The sequence below is a fragment of the Megalobrama amblycephala genome, linkage group LG3, assembly GCF_018812025.1.
Source record: "Megalobrama amblycephala isolate DHTTF-2021 linkage group LG3, ASM1881202v1, whole genome shotgun sequence".
In the NCBI taxonomy this organism is placed as follows: domain Eukaryota; kingdom Metazoa; phylum Chordata; class Actinopteri; order Cypriniformes; family Xenocyprididae; genus Megalobrama; species Megalobrama amblycephala.
Genome location: NC_063046.1, coordinates 17,588,870 through 17,616,817, shown reverse-complemented (window position 1 = coordinate 17,616,817; position 27,948 = coordinate 17,588,870). Strand labels below are relative to the sequence as shown.

At 37.9% G+C, this 27,948-nt stretch overlaps 1 protein-coding gene across 2 annotated transcripts in view; it reads right to left on the bottom strand.

Moving 5' to 3' along the window:
• The window catches only part of fam189a1 (family with sequence similarity 189 member A1), a 143,509-nt gene extending 116,371 nt beyond the window's left edge, over window positions 1-27,138 (bottom strand). For both annotated transcript variants that reach the window (XM_048184364.1, XM_048184365.1), the window contains exon 1: window positions 25,540-27,138. In XM_048184364.1, the coding sequence (XP_048040321.1) occupies window positions 25,540-25,764 (225 nt within the window). In that variant the 5' untranslated portion in view covers window positions 25,765-27,138. The remainder of the gene's footprint in view (window positions 1-25,539) is intronic.
• Window positions 27,139-27,948: the final 810 nt, after the last annotated feature.

Sequence of the window (27,948 nt, the reverse complement as noted above, 5' to 3'; positions counted from 1 at the left end):
TATTCTTAACTTGAAATGTTTCAGTACACTAATTAATACATTTAACATAAAATTATCATGTAACCCCACTGTAAACTTAGCTAGCTATAACAAGCTAATTCAGAAAATGCTAACTTGCTAATTTTCTAACATGTTAACTATAGCAGTGTTTCCCAACCCTGTTCCTGTTGATTCAAGTCATCAGCTCATTAGTAGAGACTCCAAGACCTGAAATGGGTGTGTCAGACAAAGGAGACATGCAACATGTGCAGTGTTGGTGTGCCTCCAGGAACAGGGTTGGGAAACACTGAACTATAGCATGGTATAACACTTGCTGAATAAGTACAGCAATATAAAGCATTTAGCGTTGCTCTCAAACCAAGCCGCATGCACCACCTGTCACCATGATGGTAACTCTCCAAAAACCCACATCAACAGAAACTCTTCTAAATTAGCATAACAAAACATTAATCACTACTAAATCTCCCACATATATATAAAACACACTTAATTTTAACATTTACTTTTTTCGAGTATGGGCCTTTGCAATGTCAAAAAGGTCGGAATTCTTTGTACGGGCACTTCTCCCAGAAAAGCATGCGCGCACACGTCATCGACCAGAGTGAGAGTGCAAGAGCACGACCATCAACGCACGTTCGGCTTAACGCAAGTCGTCGTCATCATTCACTATACGCTATATTCATTATAGTGATTCAAAAGTTATTCATGTGATGCTGTATTGTGTGTTTAAATACATTTGTTTAGCTGACCATTGATAGCTTGCAGACGATCGCTACACAAAAGCTGCATGTGCTCGTCACTCTTTAGCTTCACTCACACGGCACGCCTCCAGGCACACGCTGTTTTCGGAAAGACTCTGTACAGCGTATGTATCTTTTATAAATATAATAAAACTAAAGACTTTTTGGAGATATGAAGGATTCATTACAGATGGAGCAGACATAAAGTTATTCACGTTATCATTTTATTAGCATAGTACCTTACCACTTACTGGTGAATCCTGGTGAATATGGGATATATATATATATATATATATATATATATATATATATATATATATATATATATATATATATATATATATATAAATAAAAACTCAATTTGCTGCAGGACAAAAAAAGTGAGTAAAATACTGTAATCTTTGCAGGAATTTAATATGAAGACCGTACAAAGTAACATTTGTCTTAAGAAACACTGTGAAAGCAAATGGCACACAGCAAATGCTTCATTCATCATTCATTCATTCAAGGCACATACTGGTATAAACATAGAAATCAGTACAACATGAGTCACATGACTAAACATGCATCATTGTTTCAAATACCTCAAATGTAATTTTCAAATGTATCCACTTGGAAGAACACCTTTAAAAAGCGTAGCTTTCAAAGGACAAAAACACCATCTCAGTGTGAACGGAAGGCCAAAATGTAGAGAAAAAGATGCGTTTCCAATGTATCCAGATTAGACTAAACCTTTTATTTAAGATCTCTCAGACATTTTCTGCATTTAAAGAATAACAACCTCAATTATTACAGTGATGGACTCAGACTGTCAGCAGAAAGTTTTCTTCTTAATTTAACATCTCCTCTTCTTTCACAGATGTCACTTGTGCATTGTAACATTTAATTTCCTTTGCCAGAGCTTTGATGCTTCCATAAAGATGAGGCTTCTTTGATTTTCGTGTGAGCATGAGGTGTGGAAAAGAAGGCCTCGAAAAAAATAAAATAAACACCTATTGCCACGTCAGTTTGATTAATTACACACCACTCTGGAAAATACACTTGAATCACGCCAACTCTAATATAGCTGCCTATCTCCCTGCCAAGCCAAATTTATGGGTGAAATGAGAGTGAAGAAGAGAAAGGTGAGAAGGGCAGGGAGGCGAATGCCGCAATTAGAAAAAACACTGATTAGGCTTTGCCGATGAGGATTTCCTGGTGACCTTTTCTTTTGAAATGTAATGTTTTGCCACATCATTGAAAAGACAGTTAAGAAGCGACAGGAAGTGAGACAGGCAGAATGTGACTGGGATAGACATGATGAAGCCCGGTGCTTGACATGTGGAGCATCTGTGCTAAGCGCTAGTCCTCAGCTCTGACCAGGGACCATTTTTTTTATTAGGAAGCAATAATGTGTCCAGTCTGTTCCTCCCACCCCATGCTGATGCCACACAGAGCCTTTAATGGGACATCCATCTTGGCTTGTCACATCATTTCCTTCCTCTCTTCACAGCCCAGAGCTAAATTATCTCCTCTTTAGATAAATTCCAGAAACATAGATTGCCTAAACATTACACTACATAACTTGAATGAAAGAATGAATGAATGAATGAATGAATGAATGAATGAATGAACGAACGAATGAATGAACGAACAAACGAACCCGGCGGCCTTAGAAACAAGTAATTTAAGTGAATTTTAAAAAAGAAAAAAGAAAGACAAAAAAACCTACCACTTTAGAAGTTTGAGGTCAGATTTTTTTTTTTTTTTTTTTCAGAAATTCATTCTTTCAGCAGGACAGTAAATACATTTATAATGTTACGCACTATTAAAACTAAGTGACGACACAAAAGTATTCATTGTTTCAGAGCAGCAAATCTTATTATGCATTATTTAAAATTATTAGTGAATGAGGCCCAATGTTTCTCCACAAGTAACTTGCAATTTTATATCGTTTCACCACAAATGTTGACAGAGAGTCCATAATTCCATAGTGTAGATTTAAACTACGGCAGTCCTGAGTTCTGACAGTATTTATTCTGCTGGTCAGATGTGATGAGATCACTGTCAATAACCACAAGTTCTTTCAAGAACTGAAGCGCTATCATGACCATTGATCCCTTCCTCTACATTACTAATGGATAACCGTTTGACCTCTTGACCCACAGTATGTATCCACTCGGCCTTTAGGGCTTGAATGCATCAATGTGCACATATCACTCTCCCCTGCTTGACAATCTTTTTCTGTCTCCTTAATTATAGCTCTCTTTGAACGGTTGAGCTTGCTTGACTGTCCACTAAAATTTGAAATTTTTAGAAAAAAAAAAAAAAAAAAAAAAATGTATACATATTCAAATTCACACACTCTTATAATGCTAACATAAAAAATAAACAACTTTGAATTGTGAATCTTTACCTTCATACTAATTTTCACCATCACTGTTCTGACAGTCAAGGCTCTGGTATACTTCAAACGAAATCGAAGAACGAACTGATGTGACGTCATTTCGAACAAAATTTCGAAGTTCGTTTTGTGTTCTTTTTGGAAGTTCGAAACGGCTTGCCAAAGCGAACTTTCAGGAAAAGTTCGCTTCAGCTGCAAAACACCTTCTTAATACCATTGGTCAGTGACGATAATGTAATAGGAGGTGTGTGCTGAGGCTCCGCCTTCACTCGCGTGGGTCGTGCCTTTGAGTCTTTTCGTGTGTTAAATTCATTGAGGTAAGATCTCCGTGGGTGAAAACATGAACACACGGTATAGCCGCTTTATAGTACAAAATGAAGTTGTGCTTGTAAAAAAAAAATGAGGCACTAACACTGTTTTTCATGTTTGATACTGTAAAGCTTCTTGATTTTAAGCAATCTTGAATAAAGTGCTATATGAAGACGTGACGTGACTGGAGTGCTACTTTGCAGAGCTCGTGCTAACATTCCCATGCTGTTATGATCAGACGTTTTTCTTATGCTTTCTATAATAAATGCTTGCTGTTTTCTCATTTTTGTTGTGTTTATTTTGTTACTGAGAAGAAAGTGCATGGCACATATTTACATATTCATATAACCGTCGCTTTCAGCGGTGTGGGCGGCGTCAGATGTTCGTTTACAGTATATCGCTGTTCACGCATTTTGAAGTTCGTTTTACCCCTAAACGAAGAACGAAAAAGAACTTCGTTTGAAGTATACCGGGGCCTTCACAGAGGTGTAAAGTAACGAATTACAAATACTCACGTTACACGTCTTGACAACTCACAGGAAATTGGCATGATAATTGAGATTGGCATGGTAATGGATATGACAATGTTAATGTATTTGGTATTGGCAGAATAGATCTGCTATGCTGCTGCTGCAGCTGCAAAGCAAGTACCGAGACATGCTACTGCCATTACATTCACGGACATTGCTGTGAGCATGTAAGACAAGCTGCTGCTGCTGCACATGTAACATACATAAATTAAACCCTGTAGCAGATCTATAAAGTGAAGGAGGAGGCCTCTGAAAGTGCGCTGCAGACTGCAAACAGCCATCAATGCCAAATATTTGAATGTTTGAGCAGCAAGCTCATTGGCCACTGATGCAACAGCAACCAATCAGCTGTGCTGTGTAGATAATGATGTGATCGCTGCTGTGGAAGCACATTCTTCAAGCATCAATTTAACCGAGATATCAGCATCTTCTACTTATTTGAAGAAAAATGTAAATTTTTGGATTTCTGTTTACTAAATGATTTGTATATAGGCTAGCCTACCTACAGGGCCTGAAATGTGCCGCGAGGTTGCGGGCATTGCGTAAAATGTTAATTCTCGCAAATGCCCCGAAAAAAAATTGTGCATTTGTGTATGTGTTTTTTTTTTCCCCCTTTTGAAAAAATTTCCCTGGAAATACTTCCATATTTAATGCAATTTTTACCTTACAAATTATATTATCAGCATAACAATTTGAGTAAATGTAGCTGTGTAAAAAGGTAGGGGATGATTTTTTCGTACATTATGATGTAAATAGTGATGAGTGAAAACCTTTTCATCTCTGTAATAGTCTTTCCACATTGTTTTGATGTATTTAAAAAAAAAAAATGGCATAAAAAAATTTAAACTGTTAGATGATAGATGTTCTTCATTCTTTCTGACAAATAATGAAAGATAATGAGAATTGCAGAATGTACATTGTTTGCTACTTTTTTTAAAAATCACAGTGTACAGTGTTTCTTATAAGGGGGGAATCTGCAGCTCACTACTCATGAGTACTTTTAAATAAGCTACTCTTTTACTCTTACTCAAGTAGTTTTCTGGACAAGTAATTTAATCTACTCAAGTAATGGTACTGGAGTATATTTTTTCAGTACGCTTTCCACCCCTGCATAGCCATAACTCTACCAGTGCACTGCTGGTATTCAGAACACAGGTCACACCCTTTCCCAACAAGCCCACTTTACTAATCATGGCACAAAAGAGCAGCATATATCCAGCCTGATGTGCCTTTGTAAAGGGCCACGCTTGGCTCATAAAGGCTCTTTGTGTCAAAGGGAAGTGGAGTGAATGTATGGTGGCAAATCTGATTGTTCACTCATCTAGGATGAATACAGAACACCACCTGACATGGGACGGTCCATTTATGGGGTGTAGGTAAAGCTTGCACAGAGCACTGACCTGTTGACATGGCTCCTGGTCCAGGAGTGTCAGCTGCCTAACTGAGGTTGTCTATTAGGCAGCTTTAATGCAATGCATTGACAGACAACATAACGATATATGTCCATATGACTTGTGCACGCTATTCCAAATTTTCTGTAACCATATATTCTTTGTGTAAGGAAAAGACCCAAATGTGTTTTTTTTAACCTTCCCATTTGCCATAGTCTTAAAGAATTAGTTCACCCAAAAATGAAAATTCTGTCATTTATTACTCACCCTCATGTCGTCCACACCCATAAGACCTTCGTTCATCTTCGGAACACAAATTAAGATATTTTTGATTGATTAATTAGCACTTAGATTAATAATTAGAACTAACCCTTTAAATCTATTCACATTATTTTTAACATAAAAGCAGACACAGCCATTTTTAACTTAAATATGGAAGGCTACCGGTTTCAGCTCCTTCCGGAAAAATAATCCATTATCCTGCTTGATATTGCAAACTATAATTTACTGTTTTTTTAGTACAAATTTACTGTTTACCGAAATGTACCGTTTACTGTGCTTTCTCTTCTAATTATATACCTATAGCAGATAAAAAATTGACAGTCTTGCATTCACATTGTCAGGAAAAAGCTTACTTCCACATTGAAAAATAAGGTGGATAGCATCTGGCATCACTGACATCAGACCTGGTCTTCATGAGCCAAGTTTGAATATGCTCAAGGCTACGAGCAGAGGACAAGATCTCCTTTTGTGTTACACTGGTCATTAGTTAAATTCTCACACTTGAACTATTGCATGGCTTCAGAAGATTTGGAATATAGTGCATAAATCATAATAATTACTTACATTACTTAGCATTATAATCTTTCATCACCATTCCAATTTCTATCTCCATTTCTGTTTCAGAAAAACAAATATAACACAGGGTCTGCACAACATAAAGATGAGTAAATTATGACAGAAACTTCAGTTTGGTGTGAACGATTCCTTCAACATAAACAAGAGAAAGAGATGTAGCCTAGCTGTTAAGTGTGAACAGAGGAACAATATAACACTTCATCAGACTTATATAAAACTTCATGGCACCTTTTCTCTAGTGTGAGTGCTAATAGTGTGTAAAAGCTCTCTGACATACACGCAGTCACTCTGACATTTTGTGAACAACTGTTTCCATATTGCTTCTATGCCCAAGTGCACTCAAATTTCCCCTTTTTTGTGGGGGAATGTAAGTTAAAAATTCCACCTATTCATCTTTGAGAACAAAGAGGGTCTGTAAGATTTTTTTTTTTTTTTGAAAAGGAGTTAATAAAAGGTGATCAAAAGTGACAGTAAATGCATTGGTAACACTTTATAATAACTGCACACTATGAAGCATTAGTTAAGCATTAGTTAATAGTTATTTCATCACTTATAAAGCATTAATAGACATTAGTAAGCAGTTTATAAATACAGCTATAATTGCTTTATTCTTGATATATAAGCATATCTATAATGTGTTTAATAATTGTATTTTCATACTTTATTAATAATCAATTTATCATTTCTAAATTAAGTATTACATTATTTACAAACCAGTTATTTAGGAGTTGTCAGTAGTTCATTTAGTAAGTGTAAGTAAATGAATAATAAACTATTCAAACATTCATTTATACATCTTATTATTTAGACACATAGTAATAGTTACTTAGTGTGTTAGTAAATGTTTTATTAACAAATATTCCTACTGCAATTCATGATTAATTCAGGTAGTTATAAAACATTTAGAAGTAGTCAGTTAACTATTTTTGTGAGCTCATCTAAAGTGAGGACTATTTATGCTTTGTAAAGCTTTTATAAATGAGATTTAAAGGTTCAGTGATCTTCTGCATTGCTGTTCTCTAATGTTTTAAAGTTAGTACCGAGGTAGTTTTGACACTAGGAATATGTTAATAAAGCATTTATTAACACAATAAACTAATACTATATGTCTAAATAATAAGATGCATAAATGTACATTTAAATATTTTATTAATCATTTACTTACACTTCCTAAATGATCTTATGAACCACTGACAACTCCTAAATTACTGGTTTGTGAATAATGTAATACATAATTTAGAAATGATAAATTGATCATTAATAAAGTATGAAAATACAATTATTAAACTCATTATAGATATGCTTATAAATCAAGAACAAAGCATTTATAGCTGTATTTATAAATGGCTTACTAATGTCTATTAATGTTTTATAAATGATGAATTAACTATTTACTAATGCTTAACTAATGCTTCATAGCGTGAGTTATTCTAAAGTGTTACCAATGCATTTATAATGGTACAAAAGATTTCTATTTCAATTAAATGTTGCTCTTTTGAACTTTCCATTCATGAAAGACTCCTGGAGAAAAAAATGCATAACTGTTTTCACAAAAATATTAAGCAGCACAACCGTTTTCAACATTGATAACAATAAGAAATGAGCACCAAATCAGCATATAAGAATGATTTCTGAAGGATCATGTGACACTGATGACTAGAATAATGATTCTGAAAATTCAGCCTTTACCATCACAGGAATAAATTACATTTTAAATATATTACAATAGGTAACAGTCATTTTAAATTGTACAAATATTTCACAATATTACTGTTTTTACTATATTTTGAGCGAATATTTATTAGCTTTTTTAATAGCCTTGGTGAGCATAAGAGACATTAAAACATCATACTGACCCAAAACCTTTGAACGGAACTGTAGATTCTTCCTGTATTGCATCATAATCCATATCTGAAGTATCACGGTCAACAAAGAGTTGACTTATGTTCTTTTTCACAAAAGTCTCTTACACACAAATACACACACACACCCCAATACTGACTCAGACCGGCACATACACAAACTACTGCTCAATTTTTACCAGCCACAGGAAGTGTAAGAGATCACCACACACAAGAGCGAGAACACGATAGGTCATCGACAGGACAAAGAAGAGCGTACTCATTAACGCATCTGCAGTCCACAACAAGAAAATGTCTTTTATTGCTTACGGGATTTATCACTCCACAGCTGCAGCACACCACAAGCTGCTGTTAAAACTACTGCCTCATAACAGCTCTGACTCATCCCCTGAGCTCACATACAGACACAATACACAACTCTTTAGATGCTTAGCTTCAATCTTTAACTGCACTGGGAGCAACAAAAGTTTGAAATGGATTTCCACAACAGTCTGCATTGGTATTTGAAAGTACTATTTCTTTCTCTTTGTCTTTGAACACACCGCTACCTCGAAAAACAGTCTGTGTGTGCATGTGGAATAGATTTCCAAACTAAAAACAAGTAGTAACTTTCATCACGTCATTCAGGGTCAATATTTTAAGCCACCAGCGATTTAAAAAGTGAAATGTGTTGTATGTTGCGTTTGATCATCAGAATCCCGGTGCAGGTGCCTTAGCCAGATCCAAACATGTCTTAATGATGCATGACAGCCTCAGGAGCAGATCACTTTGACAGCAGACATTGAATGAAATCCTTTAACTCAGATCTGAGAGGCAGTAGGCGTCTGCACAAAGATCTGAGGTGCATCATCCGAGGCGCAGTCATCCAAAGCGCCCACTGCAGACGGCGGCGAGCAGCAGATCCTAGCCCTTGGCCTGTTTTTTTGACGGACAGCCCACCAAATGGAAGCTAATACCTCCGGAGTAAGGCTAACCATAAGAGTTGATCTTGTTATGCCAACTTCTCTGTTACGCCTTGGCTGGAGCTCAAGCTTTTTCATGCTAAAGCTCATTAGGTTTATATTCATGCCCTTCGGCATAGATCAGTATACTGTATATCTGTTATTTGGGATCAATGTGTGTTATATGGTATACAGAGTGAGGTGGGAAGCTGTAAAACTTTAATCCTCCTCTTGCCTGCAGGTACATAAAATTTATCTTTTGCTGTTTGTTAGAAAGTTATTCCATATTCAATTGAGGTTTGTTTGCTTAGTGTCTCATCTGTACCATTTTATAGTAAGGTTCAAAGAACTAGCAATGAATAATAATTTTACAACATTCATTAATCTAGGTTAAATGTTCATTTCTACATATACTAGAACATCTTTAAAGGGACAGTTCACCCTTTTGGGGAAAACTGTCATCATTTACTCACCTTCATATCATTCCTAACCTGTGACATTCTTCTTTAGAACATATAGTTCAGAAGTGGTTGAAACATTCTTCAAAATATCTTTTATGACCCTACTGACTGTCATTATATGGATGTTTTTTCGTTTCTCCTCAAAATCTCTTCTTTTATGTTCCACACAGACATACATATGCAGTAATACGGGCTTGGAATGACATGAGGGGGAGTAAATAAAGACAGAATTTTAAGCTGCATGAATTAACATTAGGTATTATTATATAAACAAACATGGATTACCTATGAAAAATATAGTATTTAAAAATTAACATTAAAAGGCGCACTATGTAAGTTTTCGCCACCAGAGGTCACATTTTCAAAACGATAACAAAGGTGAAGCTTGATGACGCTATGAAGGAGAGTGGAACGATGGGAGATTTTGTCTTCACCATGCAGAGAAGTATTGAATTCACGTATGAGGTAATGAATTAGTTTTTGTATTATCTGTACATTTGATCACACTATTTTATGTCATCGCAATGAATTTGTTGCAAGGAACGTGAAATTTAATGCTATATAAGCCTGCTACTGATATGTGACTATTTGTCAAATGATTTGTTGGGTTAAAGGGTTAGTTCACCCAAAAATGAAAATTCTGTCATTTATTACTTACCCTCATGCCGTTCCACACCCGTAAGACCTTTGTTACTCTTGGGAACACAAATGAAGATATTTTAGTTGAAATCCGAAGGCTCCGTGAGGCCTTCATAGCCAGCAATGACATTTCCTCTCTCAAGATCCATAAAGGTACTAAAAACATATTTAAATAAGTTAATGTGAGTACAGTGGTTCAATATTAATATTGAATATTGAATAGAATATTTTTGGTGCGCCAAAAAAAAACAAAATAATGACTTATATAGTGATGGCCGATTTCAAAACACTGCTTGCAGGAAGCATCGGAGCATTGTGAATCAGTGTGTCAAATCAGCTGTTCAGAGCGCCAAAGTCATGTGATTTCAGCAGTTTGCCCTGAGTTTGCCGGTTTGACGTGCGATCCGAATCATGATTTGATTTGCTGATTCATTATGCTCCGATGCTTCCTGAAGCAGTGTTTTGAAATCAGCCATCACTAAATAAGTCGTTTTTTTTTTTTTTTTTTTTGCCGCACCAAAAATATTCTCGTTGCTTTATAATATTAATATTGAACCACTGTACTCACATGGACTGATTTAAATGTTTTTAGTACAATAATGGATCTTGAGAGAGGAAATGTCATTGCTCCCTATGGAGGCCTCACTGAGCGGATTTCAACTAAAATATCTTAATTTGTGTTCCGAAGATTAACGGAGGTCTTACGGGTGTGGAACGGCATGAAGGTGAGTAATAAATGACATTATTTTCATTTTTGGGTGAACTAACCCTTTAATGCTGTGCATTTTTACGCGTTTAAAACAATTGTACTAAAAGTAAATTTCAAGTACAAACAAAGTGCAATATAACTGTATGTGTAATTTCATCAGCATAACCCACAGAATTATACTGTATAATTACGAACACTTGACAGTTTTTCAAGTGAATCTACCTATTCATTATCAGCTGTCATGTCATATCTGTATCTCGAATTGTTTATATGTGCTATTATTGACATTAATATACATTCAAATCCTCTGTACCTGCTTGCCTTAGTTGAGCTATATTTACAGGTTTTTCTCTTTTTTTCTTTTTTTTTTTATTGGGGTTCTGTACTCGCCAATGAATAATCGTTATCCATGATGACTGAATGACACAACAGCAAAAATTATTTATATAGCGCTTTTTACAATGCAGATTGTGTCAAAGCAGCTTTACAGTGATAACTGGTATATAATTTTGGCTGCACAGCAGCTCTTAAAGAAAATGGTGTCAATGCAGGCAGATCAAAGCACTGTTGAATATCACGTCAAGTGTCCCCAACCAAGCAAGACAAAGGCGACAGCGGCAAGGAACCCAAACTCCAACAGGTGACATCAGGTGGCAAACAGTTGTTAAAAATGGAGAAAAAAAAACCTTGGTAGAAACCAGGCTTAGTCTGTATAACCAACACTTTCGCATTTTTTCCATGAGAGTTGCCATAGTTTCTACCGGGGATAGCGCGGATATTACATTATTTATAGGTGACAATGACAAGGAACTAGCCATTATTTAAAATTGGAATTTCTCTGGATTTACAAATCCTTGGGAACTTTTGGGAAAACATAAGAACACAGCTACATGAAATATTTCACACTGTGCTAGTGATTTTTGGATATTTTATTACAAAATTTTTTACAGATTGTGCCTTTAAACAACAATAAAAAAGGTGTAAGTTGACTGTTAAGTCATGACACCTAATTTACTGATTACTGTTAACTAACTGAACTTTTTTGTAAAGTGTTACACTTTTGTTTCTATAAAGGCGTGTGACGTGAGAAAACATGAGGAAATCCACGTCTGACAGGCAGGAGCAAGAGTCATGATGGGATGGACAGTCTATGTAACTTTAAGTGATGGAGAGAAAGTAACAACAGCAGATGAGCAATGAGACGAATATTAGTAGCAGGGATAGTGTGAGTCCCTGGAGATGAGACACTCAAATGATAGGAAAAATGAGCCTACTTATAATAAAGAATTGCACAATGAAAATGAATTACTACTGACCGCTGACACCTGAACAGCTTGCAGGCTCACAGGGGAGCTCGTAACGTGCAGTGATTTCTGGGAGTGCACAAAAAATGAGGTCACCACAAAAGATTAATGACTGAGGCATACATTGCAATGCTGCACGATATACTCAAACCAAATAACCAGGCGGGAAAAACATGCAAATCGAATCATTGATCAGAATCCATCTAATTAACTGATCTAGCACACTTTGTCAGAGATGGGTGATTTAACTGTGAGTGGCGTGAGAGCAAATTCAGTAATGGAGTCTCCAGAGGAAAGTGATTGATCCGCAGAGGAGTGTCTAGTCTAGTGAGTGTTGGCATGTGCCCAACCGGCACAGACCCTTGAGATCGCGAATTAACTCATCCTTTCCCTGAAACCAAAATGTTTCCACATACAAACTAAGAAAAAAACCTCATCCACCCAAAGAAAACAGGTTTACTGCACTGAAACTGCAAAGTACGGTTCGGTATGGCTGGATACGGCTCACTTTTTGGCGCTTTTCCACTGCATGGGACGGCTCAGTACAGCTCGCTTAAATAGTACCACCTCGGTTGAGGTTCCAAGCAAGCCGTACCAATTCCAAATGTGACACTGCAGATCACTGATTGGTCAGAGGGTCGTCACTACCAGCGTCATTGGGTTTGAAACACAAGACACCAAACCCGCTAGATTTAAATAGTCAGTAACAGCCACCGCAGTATCATTACTTCGCGAAACGACTTGCTTTAAATGACTGTCGCACAAATTGAAAAAAGAAATGGCTGTATCGTGGTCAGTAGATGAGGTGCAGACTCATTGGTAGATGAGGAGCAGATCCATGGCAGTAGAGGCGCGCAACTATATGATCAATCTATGATCCCACCCACTTTGAAGCGGTACTAAACTGCAGTGGAAAAGCTGAACCGTGCCGTACCGAGCTGAGCCTAACAGTGCCGCGCAGTGGAAAAGAGCCATTTATCTGTCCCTTCCAGGAGTCAGGTGTACTAGCCCACTTGGAAATGAAGGCAAGTTTGATACAAATGACCAAATAAGAACATAATGAGCTGTGCTTCATGCGCTTCAACTGTGCTCATGTTACACGTCAGCTAGTCTCGCGTAGCCAGACCTTCAGACTGACGGAAGAGAGGTCTGGACTCCATAGCTGCTTTCGTTGGCCAAAGACCGTCCATAGGCCATCTGACTGACATGTAAAGCAACCAATCAAATGTAACACTGATGTCCCTACAATAACAGACCGGTGTGTAAAACTCTTAGACGCATTTTAAAGAGTCTACGGGTGCTTCTCAATATCCCTCCTCGTTTCCTCGCTCCTCCATCCTATGACCCGGAAAACGACTGAACTCAGCCATCTTGAAGGACATCTCAATTCTATAATTGTACCGCGAGGAACCAGGAGTGAGGAAGCTTCCTGAGGAGTCATGAACGAGGATACACATGTGCGGAAGTTTTTCTCGTTGAGAAACCTGACACACGTGTAAATTCTCCACCCCCTTCATATCTGTCACAATAATTTAAATAAACTTTACATCTCACATATTTCACTGGGGCATCTTGCTTTATTTACTTATACTTTTTTTTAATATCCAAACTTTAACAACATATGGGTAGATCCCTTGAGTGCAGCTGATGACGCTTTGAAATGACGCTAAAGGGAGCGAGGATATAATTTCACTTGATTCAATTCCTCCGTCCTCGCATCTTTTCCTTGCGTCTTTCCCTCGCATCATGAAGGGGTGGAGCTAAGACGCGAGGAAAGGAAACAAGGATGCACAAATAAGAAGCATCCTATACCGCAAATTTTACATTCTTCACATACTTTTTGGCGTCACGGTTTCTAGGCGGACCATTAAAGAACGCGAAACACACATCTCTATGATATCCTGTAGAATTCCACCAATTAGATGGCGACTTTGAAAATGCTGAAGTCTTTCCAGTTTAGTGCGCCATATGCATCAGATGTTCAGCTAGCGGTCCATGGCGTGAGGCAGAGACTACACGTCAACCAGACATTCTCTTACTGTCTAATTTGGTGTTTCTAGGCCAGAATAAGCTGAAAGTAAACCAGAAGTTTTTAACTGGTAACATACTGCAGGGAGGTTCAATTCTATGGAAAGAAATGGTCACAGATACACTCACTTTTCACATTATCTGTTTAGTGTCAGTTTTAGCGTTCTGCAGTGAGAACTAGTGTTGTGTTGGTAGACATGTGAGCGAGGAAGCATTATTCTTTTAAGGTGTCGGTTATTGCACTTCTTTTAATGGCCTGCTATTTGCAGAAATTATGGATTACACATGGACTGCTCATGGAAATCTCATCTAAGTATGGCCACCTGCGCCTGAGAAGTTTCATTAAATGAGATCCATCCCACCTCCTCAGTCTTTAATCATGTTTCATATTCAGAAACAATTACGCAAGGCAATTTAGCCAACCCAGGAAATGAACAACTCCCATCCATGCCTATTCTCTCAGGCAAACTTGTAATTTACCAATTAGTATGCAAAGAGATTTTAATTCTTCCAGCTCCACACACAAACCACAAAGGCGATTTTTCCTCTTTAACTCCATGTCTAAACCATTAATCACTAATCAAAGCTTTAAATGACGCAGAGACCGACACTTCAATATGTACACAAGGTTTTACTGCTGGAATTATGCTCTTTTAATGGTAGATACTTATGGATGGAAAAACGGCAGAATTGCTCTTGCATTATCAAAACAGCCCTTGTCTTTTTATTGGTCCAGATCCAAGCTCTGATTGCTCTAGCAATATTTTTTAGAATATTTTTCACATGCTAAAAAACACAAAACCAATTTCCACCTAGTCGCATGCAGACTGTTTCATAGCAATTCATTTAAAGACTGCAATTCATTTAAAAAAAAAAAAAAAAAACTGTAGACACATGCTATCTTGTAGAACAGTGACATTTATTTCAGTTAGGGTGGAAATGCAAGCTTACTTTATATTATACGTACTGTTATATATATATATATATATATATATATATATATGGAATCGGTTTTATTTGCTCAATTTTAGCCATAAAAAAATTTGCCAAAGAGAACAAAACATCTGACAGCCCTACCTCACTCCAAACAAGATGTGTTCTGCTGTTCTCTTTGTCCACCTTTCTCTGAACCTGGCCTTGGTCCTGTTCTTCTTGTCACAATGTTCAACACTCAGAATGCAGCAAAAAGAAACAAGACAATGAGTATGATGTATTAAATGCAATGCATAGGCAAGGATCCAAAATGGTGAGTAAGGCAACAGAGGCTCCTCCTCGGCAAAATAAGAGATGTGTTCTGGAATGGAGTAAACAATGGTGACCACAATGAAATGAGCTGATTAAACTGAGCTAGGGAGAACTGACAGTGTTTTTATTTGTGGGTAATGCTGGAATGAAGAAAAGGCAGGGATGGTTTAGAAGAGCTGAAAGGAAAAGTTAAAAGGAGAGTTCACCCAAAAATGAAAATGCTGTCATCATTTACTCCCCCTCAAGTTTTTTCAAACCTATATAAATTTCTGCTGTACACAAAGGAAGGTATTTGGAAGAATGTTTGTAACCAAGCAGATCTCGTCCCCCATTGACTACCATAGTAGGAACAAAAACAAAAAAAAACACACAGGCAGTCAATGGGGGGCGAGATCTGTTTGGTTACAAAAATTCTTCCAAATAACTTCCTTTTGTGTACAGCAGAACAAAGAAATTTATACAGGTTTAGAACAACTTGAGAGGAAGTAAATGACAGAATTTTCATTTTATTTTCGGAAACTATCCCTTTAAGGTTTTCCTTAAAGTTAAGAACTGGAATAGAAGAGGGCACTAATTTGGAAATTCTGAAAATAAACCCAGTCTCACACTCATTATCGCATGTAGACGTAATACATGCCCTCCCACCCATCATGATTAAAAGTCAAATTTAGACTGCAATGCTTCAGTGTTATGCGTGTGAAACCACATGATGCCCACACATGGACTCCTACATAATCATGGGTCACACATATATTAGTACTGCATGGTAAAGAAAAGCTTAACATTTGAAAACAGAACTTCAAATTATAAGCAGTGATTCTATAAGCAGGAGGCCTGTGGAGTTTAATGATTTCCTCCTGTTCTACATCTCTACGGCTGTTTTACAAAAGTCAGTTTGATGCTTGACAAATATGCAGAGTGTCTCTACAGCAGAAGCTCATACTGAATGAGAAGCTGACATCAGACATTTCAGAATGTGGGATCAGATTAAAAAAAAAAAAAAAAAAAAAATGAACTTCTGTCCAGAGCACTCTATTTTAGAAATGCATGGATCAGAATGTTGGTTTTTTAGTTACTTTAATTTTACATTTTTTATGAATTAATAATTAGCAGTTTCCTCATGAAGCACCAGTGGTTTCTCAGTGACTCAGTGATGCAGGGCACATGAAAGTGACATAAGTGCATTCAGGGGACACATTCACACACTACTGCAACAAAATACTGGCAAACAATAGTACACCACGGCACACCCCGAGTGTGTTTATCCTAAACCGCATGCCGCGTGCAACTGTCAGTCAGTTTTGCCCATGTTGCCAGCTTACTCCCCAAAGAGAGCGCCGCAATGAATTTCATCCCAGAGTGGTCATCCAGAGCAGCAGGGCTACTTCAGATTGCCTCATCTCTGTGGGGGATAATGGGAAAGAGTGCACCTCTGGACAACCCTGGAACAGGATTTCCTCTAAGCTGCTAACTGAGTGAGGATTTATACAGAAAGTGAGAAGGTTTGTGGGATGCTTTGCTGGAAATCTACACTGATGCAAACTTTACAAACTACACACATTCATACATGCAGTACACTCTAAAGGTGATGATACACGGGGCAACTTTTTGAGCAATGTTGCTGGGCAATGTTGCTGTCAATGGGCAACCTGGTGAGACACAGGGCAACTAATTAGGGCAACGGACAGTTGGCAGCAACTAATCAGAGAGGAGCAAATCTATTGCCAACCCAATAAATACTTTATTATAAACACTTGTTAGGCACTTTATTTCAACTTTTCAAATATTTTCTTTGATTTTATTGAATATAAATGTCTTTCTGATCTGATTTGTGATAGGAAAAGTTTGGCGGATTCGAACCTGCGTCAATTGCTTCAAAAGCTACTTTCACATGCTATACGCCCAACAGATTACGCCACTACAAATGTTAAGAGTAATGCATGTATTAGTATTTAACTGAAAACATTCAATGGCTACATTACAGTCTATGCACATTAAATTGGATACCTGTTGGTACTTTAAGCAGTAAATGAGGTAAATTCCCTGTTTTGAGTCGACACATGACAACTTACCAGAGTTAAAAGATACAAGTTCACGCTCCTTTTCTTCGCTCTACTGCCGCCATCTTGTTCGATTTTTTTCTGAAATCTCTAAGCCAGTCATGTGTTCGGCTGCTAGCAATCTGATTGGAGGATCTCAAAAAATTGCCCACGACCAATCTAAAGTATCCAGATAGAAATTTGTTGCTCATTCTCAATGGGAAAGTGCCTAAGCAACATTGCTCGACAACATGGCTCAAAAAGTTGCCCTGTGTGTCATCACCTTAAAGGTCCCGTTTTTCGTGTTTTTTTGAAGCTTTGATTGTGTTTATAGTGTGCAATATAACATGTGTTCATGTTTCGCGTGTAAAAAAAACACAGTATTTTTCACATAATTTACTTATCTGTATACCGCTGTTTCCACTGTCATAAAAACGGGCTGATGACTTCCTTGTTCTATGAAGTCCCTCCTTCAGAAATACGTAACGAGTTCTGATTGTGCCAGCGGTTCCTGTGTTGTGATTCGACAGCAGTTTAGCGCATCTTGCCCGGAAAAGTCACGCCTCTTACCATAACGTGGAGATGCACGCGCTCAGTGTTATTGTAAACATGTCTAATTTTACCCTATCAATTTGAGCCGGAATCAGACCCGGTGATTGGACTGCGGGATGAAAATAACAGCGTTTTGACGACATGGCGACAAACACACTCTACAAACGCAACTCTTGTGTATTCCTGTGGGCGGAGGTTAGTCAAAAAACTGTTTTAGTGACGTCATTAAAGAAGGAAGTAGAGGGATGTAGTCCAAACTGGCCGTTCGATGTAGGCGACTTCTGTTAAATAAAATATCTCGCTTGGCATTGAACTTTGAGCTTTAAAATTTTACAGATTTTATTTATACTCTAACAACAACATTACACACTAACTAAAGTTTGAAACATGGGATCACGAAGAACGGGACCTTTAAGGCAGGGGTGTCCAATGTTGCTCCTGGAGGGCCAACATCCTCCAGTTTTTAGCTCCAACCAGCTCTAATACACTTGCCTGGAAGTTTCTAGTGAGTCTGAAGTCCTTGATAAGCTGGTTCAGGTGTGTTTAGTAAGGATTGGAGCTAAACTCTGCAGGACAGTGGCCCTACAGGAGCAGGTTTGGACACCCCCGCTCTAAGGGAATGACATGAAGAAAAAAAAAAGGTATGTACATCTGCAGTTACAATCAAGATATAGTGAATTTTTGTGTAATCCAGCTAAAGTCTTTCAGTTTGAGTATACAATGCATAATTGAATATTTGAAGCAATGAATACACGCTGCACTTCTTTTTTTCTGGAGTGTTCAGTGTTGAGGCCAACTATAGTCTGATTAATGTATAAACATGCTATATGAAGCTGAGCCACAATCACATGATCAATAGACCTTATGTTGCCCTGCCCCTTTTCAGTGCTGTGCTCATTATGTACCAGTTTGTATTTCCACAGCATGACGGTAAGATCTTACGGAATTATGAATGAACTGCTCGTTTTAAAAAATTAAAACGGATGTCTACTTACATCCGTTTCAAACATTACAATGCTCATGATAACTTTTGTTAACTCTACAGTAAGTAAAAAAAACTTCGCCAGCTAATTATTCTTCGACAGCGATGCCATAAAAGTATACAGAAAAAACCGAAGTTCAAACACAATATTCTAAAGATGGCAGTGCGCTTGTTTCTCTGGCGCATGAGACAGCATGGATAAATTGTTGACAACAAGACCAGTAATGCTAAGTTGACACTACAGGATTTTAAGCCCGATTTTAGCCCGATTTGCAAGTTAACGAGCTCGCCGACAGGTCGGGCTGTGATCGGGGGAAAATCAGCAAGTGATCGGCACTTGCCAATCTTTATGTGTGAACTACTCAACGACACATCAAAGAGGCTCGCTGACGCGTCGCCGACACCTCACTGACGCCAGACAAATATCTAGCATGCTAAATATCTGGAGCTGTCGGCTGACTCGATATCTTGTGGTGTCGCGCCGCAACAGCCAACGAAATATATGTAACCCCTCTACCCAGGTCCTACTCGCCCCGCTCTGTGCGGGCCTTGAACCTGGGTCTCCGGCATGGGAGTCAGACGCTCTAATGAGGAGGCTAAAGGCTGCAACCCCTAGTGTCAGTCGCTATAGCATCTCTTGAGATCAGAGGAGAGAGGTTTACTTGCACAGCGACTATTACCTGGCCTCCGTTACATATACACTGATGTCTATGGAAGCAGCAATAACAATCCATTCAAATATAATTTGGCGACGTTTATTCATATCAGATACACATTGTGTAAGTAACTATAAAGCTCACTCACTCTATTGTTCTCCCAGTTCACCAGCCACATGTATTTCGGGACAAATGTATGAATTCATGTTATATATTACGATTAAGGTCATTATATAGGTTTTTAAATGACAAAACACTCACTTGCACATATTTGAGAATCAGATTATCAGATAGTTGATGACATGGTGAGAAAAGCGATACATCTGTCATACAGTGTGGCCGGCTGGCCGTGGTGTGTCACATGACAAGGCGTCGTCATGGAAACAATAAAGGGAAACGTTCTAAAATAACAGTCGCCTTAACTCTGGGAGGTCAGCCAGAATGTTGTAAACTTATGTGTTGAATTATTTAATTAAATTGAATTCAAAATTTAATCTAATTTCCTCCCAACATCCATTTTCAAATAAAGTCGTTGGGTGACAGAGTTGTCGTCAGCTCGTGTAGTGTGTAACCCTCCTGTTGCAGATCATTTAGGTAGTGTCACGTAGTGTGTGAACACCACATAGTCTGAACAGCACAGTGATCTGCCGACGTTTAAAGGGTTAGTTCACCCAAAAATGAAAATTCTGTCATTTATTACTTACCCTCATGCCGTTCCACACCCGTAAGACCTTCATTAATCTTTGGAACACAAATTAAGATATTTTTGTTGAAATCCGATGGCTCCGTGAGGCCTCCATAGGAAGCAATGACATTTCCTCTCTCAAGATCCATAAAGGTACAAAAACACATCTAAATCAGTTCATGTGAGTACAGTGGCTCAATATTAATATTATAAAGCGAAAAGAATATTTTTGGTGTGCCAAAAAAAACAAAATAACGACTTATTTAGTGATGGCCGATTTCAAAACACTGCTTCAGGAAGATTCGGAGCACAAATGAATCAGTGTATCGAATCATGATTCAGATCGCGTCTCAAACTGCCAACGGCTGAAATCACGTGACTTTGGAGCTCCGAAACGCTGATTCGATAAACTGATTCATTTGTGCTCTAATGTAAAATATCGTAATTTGTGTTCCAAAGATGATTGAAGGTCTTACGGGTGTGGAACGGCATGAGGGTGAGTAATAAATTACGGAATTTTCATTTTTGGGAGAACTAACCCTTTAAAGTCCTGTAGTGTAAACTTGGCTTAACATGCATCAAGGAAAATATGGTAGGTATTGAATTCATGCTGACTTTAAAAAAAATTGATTATTTGCTTTAGTATGATTGAAACTGAACGTTTAAAATGCATGTAAACTGTTACTGTTATGTAATACTTATTGACAAAGACAACATGGGTTTGAGTGTGTATCACTCAAACACACTAACAGTGCTGGTTATTTTTTCTGTTTCAGTGATGCTATTTTCAACAGGAAACAGTTCAGGTCTGTGTGGAATGTGATATGACAGAGGGCCATTTCATATAAGCCTGTCAGGACTCATTTTGTTACCCTGATGACATGTCTGTTTCTGGCTGTCAGAGTTCCAACACCTTTCTGTCATAATCCTACCAACACTGAAGATTCTTTCCGTCAGACAGTGATGGCCTTCGAATGAAAGAATCTGTTTGAATAGAATAACAAAACGGCTTGTTGCAAAAAGGAGGAGAAGCAGGAGTTAAATTCTCACATGAAGATGGATTAACAAATATAATTCTATGCACGCAAAATTCACAGGTCTCCTGCTGATCAAGCCTCCCTGCTGTGGCCAGTCTTGATGCAGGTTCTCTTGTGTCTTTCTGATGTTACAGCAAAGACAGGGGGCTGAGAGATGAGGGGGAGGTGGAGAACATGAGCAGCAGAAAGCAGAGAGAAAAGATGTAGAGGTACTTAACGTGACCTTACCAGTTAACCTTAAGTCTTACCTGAAAAAAAGGCATGGCACTTTTTTTTTTTTGACCTTGTTTGGTTAAAATGGTTAAAATTAATTGAGAATATCTCGTGTGTGTGTATATACAGTATATACATACACACACACACATACCCAAGGGGACTTAATACACACAATTGTACCGTTATATTTAGCACTACAGCATAACAACCTCACACAAAAGCTTCTGCTTTTTTTCTTTTCTTTGTTTTAAGCAGTGACAGCAGTATCCTACAGTGTAACATGCTCCATGTAAAATTATATTAAAGAAATTTTTCTAATCGTTTTATTTTAAAACAAACAAACAACAACAACAAAAAAAATGAACATCCATCTTTAGGACCTAATATTACTAGAAAGATTACATGGAATATTTGTACTTTGAAAAAATTAGCAAAAAATAATTTTAAAATACCACAAATTATTTAAGTGAACTGCAAAAAAAACTAAAAAGCGATTAAAAATGGCGAAAAGCAAAAATGAATGGCAACCAGTTCTTCTCTACTTAATACCATTTAATACCATAATACAGCATTTACCATTAAATAATTAAAACAATACAAAGTATGGATAAAGATGCATTTTGAAATGTGCTTCATAAAAAAGAAGCTGTCCAATATCAGCTGATTATCATTAAAAATGAAATCATTATTGGTAAAATAAATAAAATACTAATCAAGCAAATATATTAGGCATCCTGATAATAAAAAGATTTGTAGGATTAGGATATAATAAATGCAGATAAACAGAAAATCAAATGGATACTAGTGGACTCACTCCAATGATAAAGGTGCTTTATTGGTTTTATGAAGAACCTTCAACATCTATGGAAACTTTTCCACTTTATAGTGGTAAAAAGATATTTTTATCTTTTATTATTCTTCACAATAAGAAAAAAAATGGTTCTTTTAAGAATTCTACTGAAAGGTTATTTGGGGAACCAAAACTGGTCAGTCTATGGCATTGCTGCACACACACACACACACACACACACACACACACACACACACACACACAAAAAAAACCTATTTGGAAACTTTTTTTTTTTATAAAGAGTTTTCTTATAAAATGACCTCGCCAACTACTGGCTTGGCCTGCATAATACAGCGTTTTTAATCATTTTCGCATACCTGTGTGAACAATGTCATCTGTATGTGAGAAATGCAAGGAAAACTTTTCCACTTTTAGTCCATCATAGGTAGGTAATCAAATGACTGATGTAAAGAAATGGCATTTTTCCCAAGACATTTTGAAGAATTCAAACCATTGAATTTCCCCCCTGCACTTGGGATGGGTATTCATGTCATTTTTTCATTTCAAGTACTGATAGGCCTCAAAAACAAGTACTCAAGGGTAAGGCGTGTCCATCATGGTGATGAAAAATATGAAAATATTCAAATTAACGTTGAACAATAAAAAGATGACATGAAAGTATGCCGATCAAAATATCAAAATATGGCTAGTAAAATAACACTGCTAGATTATCAATAATGCATCAGTGTTTTCAAAAAAGAAACTTCTAAAAGTAAAAGTAATAAAAGTAAAAAGTGCGATAGGTGAATAGGTGAAATAGTGAACGAACACCAGTGAACTGAAGCCCATATGACATTAATCAGATATTCTACACAACATAATCATAACATTACAACTTGTATCAGCACAAAAGAACGCAAATACAAGTGAACTTGTTACGTGCTAACCAGAATATATAACTCCGGTGGTGTATGCGCTCTTCCAGTAACAACACGCTGAAACACGGGCAACTAAGGGGCTGTTTACATGACTCTTTTCAACAAATAACTGAAAACTGTTTATGCATTTTTGCCGTTCATTTGCACAACAATACCATTTTGAGGGCTGAAAATGCTAATTTTTTTAAAAACAGTGCAAGTTTTTGAAAACGATACTGTTATTGTCTCCTTAAGAACTACAGAAATGCAAATTTGTAAAAACGGTGACGTCATGCACATACGTATTACGTGTTCAGTCTATAGGTGCGTAGTGTTTTTTTTACAAATTGACCTTGCCAACTACTGGCCTGGCAACATAATACAGCGTTTTTAATTGTTTTTCGCGGATCCGTGTGAACAGAGATGGTTTTGACATCAATATCATCCATATGCAAAAAAACAAAAATACAAAAATGCATGGAAAAACTTTTCCATTTAGTACATTTTGTCATGTAAACACCCCAAAGCACAAAGAATTCACATCATTCTATAGTGTTCTCATTATGTATGGCAGATTGGCGCTGCACATCTTGCACTTGACTGCTTTCAAATCCATAGTTCACAATATGGACGTCATACTGTCCAAACACTAACCAATCAGACCTCAGGTAATGCACAAAATGCCGCAATAACCAATTTTTTTTTTTAAGTCGTGGTGGTCATGGTTTTCAAGATTCGAGTACTCGTGCACATCCCTATCCTGCACAAGGACAAGCACACATGCTGTTTATCCCGCTGCTCTGCTCACTCAGGATCACACCATTAATCCAGACTCTGATTGGCAAAAGTAATTCTGCAGAGCTCCATTATGCATCAGCCGCCCAGTCCACTCCTGTGAGGAGAACAGCGTGTTCACCAACTCGCTAGTGCTTTGACATCAGGCCTGGACACACAGCCATCTGCCTCCCACCAGAATCCAGGGGCGCAAAATCTATTCCAAAACCCTATTAGATATTTAGAACCAAGTATACATATACACAAATCCATGAAACACACATCAAATCATACTGATAACAAGAACCAGCTGAGCTTTCTGACAGCCACATGTTTCCTTATCTGCTGCATGCACTACATCAGCGTCTGAAGAATGATCACCGAGCCCTATTGTTTGAACTCTGACCCCAAGGCGAGGTTATCTTTGTCACCACATGTCCCCGTCCCTTCTACATTACTTTTTCACAATCATAATTAACACCAGTGAGCTTTTACATACGGGTGAGGGGGCTTGAATCAAGGATGTGTGACTTCATAAATATTTACAGTTGCCGGAATTAAATTTTAAGGCGTTGATAATACTGTCCTACCGAAGTTCCTTATGCAGTGCCTGGTAAAGATGAATCAGAGGGTTGTGCTTGTGTGAGCGACTTGATGAGCAATGGCAATTGAACCCACTACGCTCTCCCAAATTGCAGAGATTCTTTTTGAACCAAGTTAAAATAAATATAAATATCAATAAAAATAGAGCATGCCAAGCTCTTTGAAATCAGCAGGGTATAACAAACAAGAATGTAAAAAATGTGCAACAACAAACAAACAAAATATGTTTAAAGTGTCAGTTACAACATGCAAGATACAACAACATTTATCTGCACCTAAAAAAGACAGTCTTTTTAGTATATGTAGTATATAGGACAAACTGCATTAAATATGTATAGCCATCTCTAAAGTGTGTACTGTGGTCAGTGACGGTGAAAAAGATTGGCTCTTATTGTGATTAATTTAGTAGAATTATTCCTGTCTTAAAGTCTAACAAGGATGCATTAAACAATACTAGTCAGAATTTAACAGTCGGCTGAAACATTTTCCCACAGAACATCAAGAGGCATAAGTGAAATGCACATGAATTTGACTGATGTCCTTTAAGCATTTGGGTTCATTCTGCTGCATTATAAGAGGTAATTCACCAGCCACAGCCTTTCATAGGTGAGCTCACCTGAGCCCAAGCAATAAACCCGCTTCAAAGAGTCCCCCCTTCCTCCAGAATTATTTATAGGCCATTTAATTTGGCATTTGGTGAATAGCCTACTGTACCGCAGGCTCTCGTTGATGAGCAGGAGAATTGAATTATAAACTAAGAATCGTGCGCGCGTGAGGTGATTGCTGACTCTGCAGTTGCTGGGGGTCACAAATGGCGCGTAATATCGCCTCTCTGTTCAGGGAAAAGTCACAAAAATACATGATTTTTCAAGGAGAAAGACACCTTACCGAGAATCCAGCCCAAAAGGGACACGAATGTCTCACCCTCGGAGATGTAGTAAGGGCCAAAGCGGCGAAACTGACAGCCAAAATGAGACTCCCGAGCACCATCTGTGAAACTCCCAGAGAAAGCATGATGCGAGTCCGGGTTCGAAACTCCCTCAGCCGGGAGAGACTGCGGGACAGAGATACCGGGCTCAGAGAGCGACCCCTCGGCATTGCACTGACCGGCATGGTCACGACTAAACAGTTTAAATGCAACCAAAACTTGGGTTAAATCAGCGGGCTTCGGGTTCACAGGACACCTCTGGGTTTAGTCGCTCCGACATCCACAAAGTAAAGATGAATGCATAGCGTGTTGCCAAGACGCGCAGACCATCATCCTGTTACTCGAGGAACCTCACGATGTCCTGCTCTCACTGTGCTGAGGATAAGTGCGCGGTTTTCAAGCAGGTGTTTTACCGAGCGTTATCCAAGAATCATTTCAATAAGACAAAGCGCGCGCTGTATGGTCGCCCGCTTCGAGGAAATGCACGGGATAGGTGATCCATCAAATCCGTTCAGCCGTGACAGTCCGTTAATGAAACCTCTCACGGCTCTGAACGGAGCACGACGTCTAAATAACAGCGCTCGTGTTCAAAGGAACGAACTTCACATCTATCGCGCGTATGTACGGGCTGCGGCGTATGACGCGGTCTGAGGTTCCACGACGCGTTTCCAGCGTCCGACTCCCGTGTGAAAATGTTCGCTCGATCTCTGAGGACAGCCGCAGCCCCAGCCTCGCGCTAGTAGTCGGTCAGTTGGATGTGTGAGCAGGTGCTTGTGGTAGAGATGATGAACTGACGCTCCGCCATATGTAGATTCAGATGGATGGATGCGAACTCGTTTGTGGAGCCATAAAAGCCAGAGTCCGTGAATGAATGATATAATGAGCCTACTTAATCTTACTTATTATTCATATTGTTACTTTTCATTAAACTCGCTTTAAGACTGAGCCTTTGCGTACGGTTAATATGCCATTTAAGAAATGACACTGGAAAAAGAGTGCTGCTGTACCATTAGCAGCATCAGTACTACTGCACCATTGTGTTATACAAGTTAAATAAACAAGTACTTCGTATCCGGTAACTTACAGTAGGTTTCAGGCCAAAATAGGATAATTTAGTTTGTATATTTATTAACTAATAAGAAGTCAAAACATCAAGCTTCACGCGCCACCGAGAAACGCGCAGACTGAAAGCAAAGCAGGACTGGAACCACGTCTGTGAATTTTGAAAGCGGAGCGGCAGAGATTTTTCCCTCCCAGATCAAGGCGTTCTATATTGATTCTTCTGGAGTTCCATTCCGGGGTTTCCATTTCTCTCTGCTCTGGACAGCGAGAGAAACCCGTTCATGAGCCAACGATCTGATTCAGTATTCCAAAACGGGGTCCTCGCGGTGGACAATTTCACTTTACTCTGCGTAGATAAAACGCTGTGAGATAAAAACGCCTAAACAGCTCTTCGCTGACCTATTCGTGTAAATCTCAATTAACACTTGAGAAGAGAAGTGACAAGCGCCGAAACGACCCAACGCTGTTAGTATGCTTGAAACGCCGATCAACCAATCAAATGTTTATTTCCGGCCAATCACATTTGAGGACCGGAAAAGGTTGTACGGCATACAATAAAACATTTTAATATTAACTCATTTAATCCAATTATTAACATTTATGACCAAAAATTACTTATGAGTTTGCATGAAAAATAGTTAAATAGCCACATTACCAACAGACCTGTTTAATTCCAGTTTGAGTCTCTGAATGTCCATCCTCCTGAGACCCAGAAAAAAAAGTTTTTTTTTTAAATTTAGTATTTTTTCACGTCATTACATTGTTTAGAGCATAAGAAACAAATGGGGAAAATTTTTGAAAAATTATATTTTATTCATATGTTAGCTATGCTATGTCCTCTGTAGTGGACACCAGGACTAAGTTGTTAAAAAAAAAAAAAAAAAAAAAAAAAAAAATATATATATATATATATAAATCACCTATCAATTTTTAGGCTTCAGGATTTTTTTAACCAAACTTTGTATTAAGATGATTCTCAATTATGCAATATGTGGGTAAAATAGCCATACATGGGTTTTCCCATTCAACACAATGCATCTATACACTGTATCTATCTATTTGCATATTAATGTGTTCTTGGAGCAACATGTAACGAAAAAAGAAGTGCAATAATGGGAGTAATAATTGGCAACATTTTCATAATAATATCTGATAATTAATAGGAATATTGATATATAATTTATTTCGCTATTCACTTGTTCTGTCTCCTAAAATGTCTGATAAACATGATTTAAGTCCTGGTGTCCTCTACAGTGGACATGTATAAAAACAATGTCCTGTTTCGTAACAGAAAGTCATATTTTGAT